Source organism: Phoca vitulina, unplaced genomic scaffold (assembly GCF_004348235.1).
Source record: "Phoca vitulina isolate PV1807 unplaced genomic scaffold, GSC_HSeal_1.0 scaffold65, whole genome shotgun sequence".
Lineage (NCBI taxonomy): Eukaryota > Metazoa > Chordata > Mammalia > Carnivora > Phocidae > Phoca > Phoca vitulina.
This window is the reverse complement of record NW_022589768.1, coordinates 941655-952022: the sequence shown is the minus strand read 5'-3', so window position 1 is coordinate 952022 and position 10368 is coordinate 941655. Positions and strand designations below refer to the sequence as shown.

At 53.6% G+C, this 10368-nt stretch overlaps 1 protein-coding gene across 2 annotated transcripts; it reads right to left on the bottom strand.

Moving 5' to 3' along the window:
- Positions 1-53: 53 nt before the first annotated feature.
- ANKRD34C (ankyrin repeat domain 34C) lies at positions 54-10075 on the bottom strand. Of its 2 annotated transcripts, none has more exons than XM_032392037.1 (3): positions 9755-10075; positions 2077-2314; positions 54-1770 (listed from the first exon to the last, which is right to left on the bottom strand). In XM_032392037.1, the coding sequence occupies exon 3, from the start codon at positions 1729-1731 to the stop codon at positions 127-129; it is 1605 nt and encodes a 534-aa protein (XP_032247928.1). In that variant the 5' UTR covers positions 1732-1770; positions 2077-2314; positions 9755-10075; the 3' UTR covers positions 54-126. The 2 variants fall into 2 exon arrangements, with proteins under 2 accessions (XP_032247928.1, XP_032247926.1); XM_032392035.1 differs by having other exon boundaries at positions 2077-2240.
- Between the last annotated feature and the right edge of the window lie 293 nt (positions 10076-10368).

Below are 10368 nucleotides of genomic sequence, written 5' to 3'. Positions count from 1 at the left end.
GCACCCCTGCCACCAGCGCTGAGGGGCGCACGGGACGCACGGCTCTGCCCGGCTACGCTGCTCTAGATGGTGGTGCCTGTCGTTAACTACACAGAGTCTGGTTTTTTTAAACCCCTCTGGAAGCTTCTAGGTCATGATTTCTTCAAAGTCCGACAGCTGCATCATCTGCTCCACTTGCATAGAGTGCCTCCTGAGGAGCTTCCTTTTACTTCTCAAGTCAACTCTCTTTGGTGAACTTGGAGCAACGGGAACCATGGGTTTTAAGCCGCTCGCAAGTGGAGCAGGTTTGCTGCTAGATCTGATGTCAGGGATAGGTGGGTTCACACTTACATTTAAAGGCGGAAGGAAGCCGGGCCTGGTGTGCGAAATTCGGTCCAGCAGCAGAGTTCCAGAACCTCGCCTTTCCAGGAGATGCGGTGGCCTGCGGCGCGCCGAGTTGGGGGACGTGCTGGGCGCAGCGTCCAGGGACTCCCGCGAGCCGTGGAAGAGAGCCAGGAGGGAGCCGTTGAGCCTCTTCCTGTCCGAGGGCCCTTTGCTTGACTCCAGGGAACCCGAGCTGAGCTGGTCAGCCCCAGCCTGTAAATCTAAATCGTGCAGATCACTCTCTAGCCGTTTGAGGGACACTGAATCTTTGAGAGCAGGGGGGCCTGCTGGACTGACACCCGCCTTCTCCTGGTCGACAGGGAGAGTTCCTCTTCGGGCCAGACGAGGGTGGGAAGACTGACCCTTCTCATAGGCCGCCTTCCAGGATGCTGGTGCCAGGGAGGCTGCGATCTTCAGAACCTGCTCCGTGACTGTGGGAAAGAGGGTGGGGTCTTTGCCATCGATACTGTTGGTTCTGGAGAGCGGCCACCTTTTGGGGAAGGACACATCGCTGATGCTCTTGATGACCTCACTGTCCGGGCTGGGGCCGTGGGTCTCGTCCTGACGCATGTTAGCAGCCAGGACGGAGGGCGCAATCAGGCCCCAGGGTTCGGACTGGAGCCTCTTCAGCTGGGGCAGGCGGGCCCTCTTGAGGTTCCCTACTTTCCTGGTGGGTGACCCAGGCTCATTCAGAGACTTGGCGGTGTTGCAACCACTCAGATGCCCTGTTTGGAGGCTGAAGAGATCATCTTCCCTCTCGTTGGGTGGAGAGCCCAGGCCTGGAGCCTTCAGTTCGATCTCCGAAGGAGACGTGCACAGTGGAGGTGACCGCCGGTCTTCCACTTTGGGGGAAGGAGGGACATTGAGATACTGCTTGGTGGTTTTGGTGCCTGATGAGGATTTATCTGTTGTTATAATAATCACCTCCTTCCCTTTGGCTTTGCAGGCGTCAAGCAGGTGCTTCAGGGCGTCTTTGTCATCTGCGTTGATCGCGTAGACCAGGGCCGAAGCCCCAGTGCGGTCCTCGAGGCTGGGGTCCGCCCCGTTCTCCAGGAGTAGGGACACCACTTCTCCCCCAGCCCTCCTGATGCACGCGTGGATGAGCGCCGTCTTGCCAGACTTGTCCTGGATGTTGGGGTCCGCCCTGTTGTCCAGCAGGTACTTCACCATCTTGGACTTGCTGATGCTCTGCTGGTCCACGTGCTTGGTGATGCACGCCACCATGAGAGCTGTCTCCCCTTTGTCATTGCTTTCGTTGATATAAGCGCCCCCTTCCAGGAGGAGCCTGGTCAGCCTGAGCCTCCCTAGCCACACCGCCTTTAGGAGTGAGTTTCCATCGGTCCTCAGCTCCGTGTCGTCGTCCATCATGCTGGCCTCAGCGCCTCCGAGCCACCGTGGCGATCAGACCTAGCAAGGGAAGAAGAGAGAAGAATGTCGTGTGCTCTCTAGGTGACCTGAGTGGTGTGGCTGGTACAGGGCTGGATGCAGTCGAATCCCACCTGGTCCCGAGTGATGCCAGGTGATCCAGCTTGTCTGCATCCGTTTCCTCATCTGTGATGTGTGTGGGGGAAGGGGGGTCAGGGGGCTGATGGCAGCGCCTCATAGAGCCAGGGTGGAGCTCGAACAAGAGCACGTACAGAAAACCCTCACCCGGGGCTAGCGCAGAGTAAGCAAGACAAACGGCCGTCGCTGGGCTCCCCGCCCGCTGCTTACCTGGAATGTCGTGTGGGAGACCATGCTTCGTGCCTCTGGGGACACCGGTGTCACATCCCACAAGGAAAGGTGTGTGTCTGCCTTGTTCGCTGCCGTCGCCCCGGCACCGAGCAGCGATACACACCTCACGGGTCACCTCGTAAAGGGTCGTTCACTGCATTGTTCTGCCAGCAGGAAACACACCAGAATGGTAATAGAATTATGGACGGTTTTCATCTTCTTCTTTTTGCTGTACTTCCTGAAATAAGCATGCATTACTGTTGTAACAGGGGAGAAATCAGGAAAAAAAAAAGTCATTGTAAAGCAAAATCAGTCTCGCTACCCCCTTCCGGGTTGCAGTCACTACTTTTCCAGCAGATGTCAGAATCCTCTCCATCCTCCTAGTCTTCCAGAACGATGCCACACCACATCCTTCCATGAACAGGTATGGGGCAGAGGATGGACGGGACTGCCCACCTGCCCACCCCAGAGCCCCCTCAGCTGAGTTCTGCCAAACCCGGCTTTTCTGGTTTGGTTGTCCCCGTGTCCGTCCCTGAGTTCCTGCACCCGGAGCCCCCAAACCCAGTGCTGCTGGAGAGGCCTTCTGCAGATAAGGGGGGGCCCCTCCCTGGCCCACATCTGTGCCGGCACAGCCCCTCCACGGGGACTCCGTCCCTCCAGGCTCCTGCTGAGCAGATGGACATAGCTCCTCACCTGAGGCACATCGTTCCTGCCCTGACCCCACCACCCTGAGCAGTTACTGATCAGTTTACAATCCTCTATTACATTGGAAGTCAAAAGCCTTTCTTGGCTGAAGTTGAGAGACGGATCCATATCCTTTATAAATTCTTAACACATTAATAGGTACTTGCGATTTTCTTAAAAGCCCAAACCACACTTAAGTATGTAAAGAAGAGGTCTCCTTACACACGCATACACACGCACGCACACACCTCCAAGAAGCCACTCTCTTCAGAAGAAAAGACTCTGGTTAACCGTCCAGGGTGTCTCTCTGCTTCTCACAAGGCACTGTCCTAAGAGCTACACCTCAGTGCGATCGCGTTGCCGTTGTGTTTGTTCCCACAAGGTCTTCTCTAGAAATGTGACCACCCAGGGACACTGCATGGCAACTGTCTCCCCATCTCTGTGCTTCCTTCTTCAGGCTCCTACTGATGTGTGTGTGCACGTGGGTGTGTGTATGGGGGTGTGTGTGCGAGCGTGAGGTATGGCCTTTCTCTTCTGTTTCCGCCATCCCCACTCCTCTCTGGTCCTACATAAATAAGAGCACTTTATTAAGGTCTTACGTGTTAGGTGTGTCCGTCCCCACACACTGGACATTTGAAGCAGGATTTCCACGCAGTGAGTAAGGGAGAGGGAATGAGCAGTGAAAACATTGCCTTCTGCTCCATCGAAGGCCCCTCGCCTCGCGCCCAGCCCTCCCCAGCATCACCCATGCTGCTCCCATCCCCTGCACACGTCTACCTCAAATCTGGCTGCTTCTCAAATGCCCGACTTTTTTGTCCCTTTTAGCACTCTCCATGTTTCTGACTGCAAGGCCCCCTGCTCTTCTTTAATTATTCATCATCCTGCAAACCTCAGCTCAAATGTTACTTCCTTTTTAATCAAGAGGAGAATCACTCAGGATCGAAGCAGGAGGGCGGAGTGAGATTACAACTGACTCATACCCAGGCTATATAAAGAACTCCCACAAATCACTTCCTCCAAAAGAGGATACGCAAATGGCCAATAAGCACATAAAAAGGTGCTCAGCCTCATTAGTAGTCAGAGAAAATCAAATTAAAGCACAATGAGATACCACTACACATGGTGTCTAATTCAACGTGGCTGAAATTAGACCGGCTGGTCTAATACCAGGGATGGATCAGGACGCAAAGCAACTGGAACCTGTTGGTGGGGGCATAAACCAGCCCTCCGACCCGGTGATTCCGTGCCCGGGCTTATATCTGTGGTAGACGGAAAAGCGTGGCCACAAAGTCCTCCCATCCCTGAGCACCTGCAAAGAGATACTCCTCCCGTCAAGACCTGCTTTGACCAAGGAAACACAGCCGGAGTAACCGCGTGTGACTTGCGAGGCAAGGCCTCTTGCAGCTTCCGATTTCCTACCTTGTAAAGACACGTGGGCTGTCCTGCCACACATGGAGCCCCAGCTGACCAGCCCCGCTGACCGCGCAGTGTGAGCCAGCCGGCCCCCAGCTGGGTACAACTGCGGGAAGGAACCCAGGTGAGGCCGGCGGAAGTTTCCAGAGCCTGGTCCAAGTTGCAGAAATATGCACGAATAAGTGGTTATTGTTCTAAGCCACTCATTTTGGGATGGTTCATTCACATCAATAAATTACCAGTAAATCCGTGTAGCCAAACATGTACAAAAATGTTCCCAGCAGCACTATTCATAAAAAGCAAAACTAGAAACAGCCCACCAAGGAGAAAATAAACTGTAGTGTATTCATATGCTGGAATGCTTTACACGATCTTTGCATCCTCTCTCTTTCTCACACTCACACACAGTACACAGACGCTCACCCCCACACACACAACACAGAGACACACAGACCCACACTCGCTGTCGCACTCACGCACACAATACAACACAAGAAAAACTGGATACTGCATCTCCCCTGGGCTCCTTAGTACTTTGCAACCTTCTCTGCTGAGCATTGACTCTTTGATCTTCTGGGTCAGCCTCCTCTGAGCGCTGAGCCCCCTGAGCCCACTGAGCCCCCTGAGCCCCCGAGGCAGGCACGGGGTCTTCTCTCCCTCATCGGCTGTACCATAATCAGAAGGAGGGTAAAGGAAGAGTCGGAGGAAAGGAGGAAGAGACAGGAATAGGAGGGTGGGAAGGCCATGAGGATGGATTGTCGGGTTATGGCTCTGTGTCACGTGTGGGGCAGATCACATCCCTCCAGACTCCTTCAAGGTCCGGGGTGGGGAAGGAAGGAGGCAGGAAGGGAGGGAAAGGAGGAAGGGCCAGAGGGAACAGACAGGACGGGATCTCTAGGAGATGCTTCTCTCCCTGCACTTGGAATCAGTGGCTCCCTGCTCCCCTGAGCTCAGGCCTTGTCCCAAATCCCAGCGCCTAAGGAGAGAACAGAACGGAGACAAGGCGTTCTGGTTGTCATACCCATGGATGTATCCATACGTGTATGGACACGTATCCATAGACACATATCCATGGGTATGACATGCTCTGCATGTAGGGAGGATTTTTCATATTGTCTACAACCATTTTTTTTCACTGTGCGCCTCCCAGCTGACATCCCTGAATGACAAAAATGCAAGAGCTTTGAGTGAGGACAGACTCAGACCCTTAGCTCAGCCTCACACTGGGTGACAAGAGGCTTGCCATCCGCTTTCTGCATCCCCCAGACTGACACGGTCAGGCCGACCTGCGCATCTCAGGGTGTTGGCCCCCTGCCTGGCTTTCCGGCCTGAGGGACCTGGCAAGGTGTGCACCTTTCCCCCCGCCGTAGGTCAGGTCAGCGCTACAGGTGACAGGTGGCCCGAGCCCCACCCCTGGTTTCAACTGACCAGGAGCAACGGTTTCCCCAAGGAAGCGACTGGGCGCGGCCGTGTGAGCGCATTAACCCTTTCTAGACCGGATGCTGACTAGAGGAGGTGGGGTGGGAGGTAGACGGCAGGCACTCTTCTCCCCTTCTTCCCCCGAGAGCCTCTTGGTGGTGGGTTTCAAGGATCTGGGGGAGATGCAGGAGACGATGTGACCTCCACAAGACTGAGCTTGCTATCAGGCCACGGCTGGCTCCATGTCCCCCGTGTATTTGCTCCTCCTCGTTCCCCCCTCCACGTTTCATTCCCTCACTCCTACTCCCCAGGGTGCTATCACCCCATAAAGTGCTGACAAATTGACATGTCTTTATTTATGAAACTTGAATGAATTTATATTACTTATAATAAAGTAAACCGTGGCTGGCACACTGGCATTCCCTGCTCATTCATTCATTCATTCATTCACCATCAAATATATACTGAGTGTCAATACGCATGCTAGGCATTAAGGATGGAGAAGAGTGGAGAAGTCGGGCATGGAAGGGTCTGGCTGGAGGTCACTAGGAGCCTCTGAGGGATGAAGAGAGTCAGAAGCACCAGAGTGAGGGGGTTAAGGAGCATCAAGCTGGAGAGGCATCCTATAGGCAGAACTGAATAGTGATCCACTGGAGGGTGGGAGTCAACCAAGGTCTAATTTACTTGAATTTGGGAATTTATTTCCTGTTGTGCTTGGCAGAGAATGAATATTAGGAACACTTAATGCAGGAAAGATCGGATGCCTTTCGTGGTTTCTCAGCTTGTCAGAGGGGAGGAAGCAATCCTGACCAAACGGGGCTGACACATGCCCAGAATTTTGAAACCCCAAGCACTTTGACTGCGCTAGGCACCATGTTTGAAAATTAGCAACCCCAAAGTGGGGTGTTTTTTTTTTCACGTGTTTCCGAAACAGAGTTAACTGAGAAGTAAGCAAAACTTGCCTGGTTCCTTCCCTGTTGTCTGACCTCCGTGCCCCTCCAACCCACCCTTCTCCCGTTCACTCCTCAGGGCTGTTTTCTGTCCCCCTCAACCCCACCACCATGGGGCGAACACACCTTCTAAAGGCACAGGGACTGGAAGAGAAATGCCAAAAACTAAAACATCAAAAAAATAAAACGATGCTCTCTCTGATGGAGGGGGTGGGTGGGTGGAAATAGATGCCTTTTTTGTCCAGAAACCCTTGGATTCTTTTACTGTCCACAAAATTATGAAAGGCTAAGATTTTTGAAGCTGCGAGGAGCCATCTTGTCCAATCGTTCCCAGTTTAGACATAGGGAATTTAAAGACAGACTGAGTCTTTTATCTTGCTGAATGCAGGCTCTCTCCCTCCCATGCCTCCCCACGTCTGTAGCCTGAGCAGCGTAGATCAAGGCTGCGCAGTAAAGGGCCGAGGGCCAAATGTGGTCCAGGGGGGCACCTTGCTTGACTGGCACAGTGTTTTAATTTTTTAAATGTGAATGTTTTAAGACAAATCATTCATTGTTCAGTTTGGCAAAGGCCTCACCATCCTCTGTAGTCCCACAGCTGGCCTGAGGCCTACACTCAGGCTACTTACCTAGCTTCTGTAGGTACATGGGTTTATGACACCAGGCATAAAAGTAAAAATACTTGGAATACAAGTCAGGATGCTGTGTTTTCGTTCTTTCCATCACTTCCTAGCTTCTCACCTCTACAGGTTTGTTAGGAGGATCCAATGAGCTAATAGATGGAGAAGCCCTTTTCATAAACTTTTAAGTGGGGTGTGCTTCCGTGAGCCATCACCAATAAGGTAACCAACAATTGCTTCAGTGCAGCTAAAAAACCATCTGCTTTATCTCTTCTTCCTTGAGTCACCTTGGCATCGGGTTTCCAGTTAAACTTCCTTTGTTTGGCACCGAGGTAAATCAGAGGGTTGAGGCATTGCATTTAGTTTCACTACTACTTGTATTTGACCCTAGTGGAAAAATTATGCAAAAGGAGGGGGGCCAACAGACTCCTGCAAACGTCCACAAAGTGTCTCATATTCCCGAGAAAGGCACTGGACATACACATTACTGTACTTAGTGACCCAGAGCAAGTTTCCAGGACTCTATAATACACATGTTTTGTATTCATCTTACTTCTGGTTATGGCCTTAATCTTGTTTCTTGCCTACTTTCTCCACTTCCTCTTCTCCTTCTCCCCATCCTCCTCCCCTTCCTCCTTCTTCTTCTTCTTCTGTTGTTGTTGAAGAACGTGTTCTACACAGTGTAGTTTCAGCGAGATAAGCATATGGCTGTTCGTATATTTGTACACATAAGTTTGCACAAATTATATCTTAATGAATCTCAACTACTTTTGAATGTGTCAAACTGACATCTTGTGGATCTTTATAAATTGCCTTAAAGTCTTTGTGGAACAAAATAAAATAGAATCGATGAGCAGGTATTCGGTTGATCTATACGAACTTGCTGTTTCTGTAGGTCAAAGAGTGGTTTGCAAAATCATTTTCACGTGGTTGCACCTGATATTTACAGCGCTTCTCTAAATGCACTCTAGGTCTGTAATCGTTGCACGATCCAAGCTCCTGTGGATGTATGGTTGTGGCAGGAAGATTACAGAGGAGAGAGGTGGGCGACGTGGATGCTCATCTCAGCCCTGCTACTAGGTCGGTGGCTGTGTAACTACCGGCAGGTATCATTTGAATAGAAGAACTCCCACTCTGCCTTACAAGATTACTGTAAGGATCAAATGTAGGCCAAATGGGAATACTCTCTACAAAGTTCTGTAAATATCTAGGGAATTATGTTGAATCAAACTCATCCAGGATCCTCCCTCTGAGCCCTGCTCTGGGGTGCCCAGCCCCCACCCCAGTGCCACTGCCATCCATCACCTACCCTCTTCCTCTCAGTCACCTGCTCCCCTCTTTCTGGCCCCCACCTCCCAACCACAATCTGCAGTTTGCAGAGTTTTTCCGCATACATGATCTCTTTGACCATCTTCCCCTGCACTTTTGCAAAGGAAGCATTATTATCCTAATCTTACAGACACAGAGCCTGAAGTTCGGACAGCTCGGGTGATTTTGCCCAAGAGCACAGGTTTGTAAGTGGCACAGCTTTGATTCAAACTCTGCCCCTCTGAACCCAAGTTCGGAGCTTTCAGGAGGGACTTCCGCGCGCTCAGGCACCCCTTCCCACTGCGGCAGCCTGGCGCGGGGTTGACAGGCGCGGTACGCCAGGGCCGGCTGTTCGGACGTGGACAGGTTACTGAGCCTCTCCTGCTCGGGTTCTCAGATCGGCAGAACAGGGGTAACAGCACCCAAGCTCTCCGCGTGCGTAACAACAGCAGAACGCATGGAGAGCGCTTAGACAGGGCCTTGGCACGTGTGAGCGCTCAGTAAGTGCTAGATTTTGCAGGAGTTTGGGAACGCCTTTCCAAATCCAGGCGGCCGCACCGTTCGGCGGTAGCGTTCGCGGAAGCGTGGGGATGTTTTATACTCCGCCTCTTCCTTCCGCAGTCACGGGAAGCAGTTAGAGGCGGATCAGAAGCCGAGCGTTTGCGATTCGGGAGTCCCTTCTCCCGGCCCGGGAGGCGGCGAAGCGGGGCGGCCCGGCCGAGAGGGCGGGCGGCGTGCAGGGGCCCCGGCTCGGCTCGCGGCCCGGCGCTGTCCGAGGTGCTGGACGCCGGCGGCGCGCGCTCCAAGGCCGCCGGGCTCCCGGGGCATCTTCCAGAAGGCCGAGCGTGGCGGCGTCAGGTGCAACCCGCGCGGTAAGTGCTTCTCCATCATTGCTCTGAAATGCTCACATTCAAACTCTTTACAGTTTCGCGAACATTTTCAGGATCATAACCTCTCACCACCCGATCCTCAGGTTTCTGCAAAAATGTAGGCTTTGCTCCCTTTTCAGTCCCTGCAGAAATTCAGACGCCTATCACCCAGCCCCGCTCCGCAACAATTTCCTACAAAAATCCAGGCCCCTACGCATCTCACCCCCACGCGTCAATGCAAAAATGAAAAAATGTAAATCCATCTTCCACACCCTTCTCCCACAATTTCCTGTGATAAAAGCAGACTCTCCTTCCAGCCTCCCACTCCTGCCTTGGCTAAACGCGTGGACTTACTTCTAGGGAGCTCAAGATCCCTCCCACCCGGTGAACCAGGGGAGACCCCTGCGGGTGCGCTTACCTGGTGGGGACGCTCACCAAACGAGGCCACCTGAGTGAAGGCCACCTGTAGAGTCATTATTCCAAAAGCAAAGTCTGGGGGTGCCTGGCACTCCCGCGCTCGGCTTCGGCTGGGTACCGAAGGGCACTGCCTGGCTGAACCGTGCCCGGGAGTTGGGATCACCCCGGGCCTCGCCGGTCCCGTTGAGTGACTTGCCCAGAACTTCGTCAAGGTTCACAAATAAAACCTCTGCGTCAGTCCCTTCTGATCACCCCTTGCTCCTCCAAGTTCAAGTGAGAACAAGGGAGTTTTTCTTTAAAAGAAGGAAGAAAGCGTGGAAGAAGCTGAGAATTGCGCCCAGTTCTGCCTTGCAGGTGTCCCGCGCAGCCCGGCCCTGCGCTCCGTCCCGGGCCCCGCCGGCTGGCGAGCGCCGCTGCTCGCCCGCGCCCCGAGCGAGTCTCCAGCCGCGACGCCGGCGGGCTGTGCGGGTGTGTGTGCCGGGGAGGAACGAGCACCGCGGGGGCAGCGGGGGCGGGGAGAGGCGCCCGCCGCCCCGCCCGCACCCCGAGAGCCGAGGTCAGACTGGCCAGACCGCCTCGCTGGCTGCCGGCGCCGGCTGGGGACTCCCGGGGTCG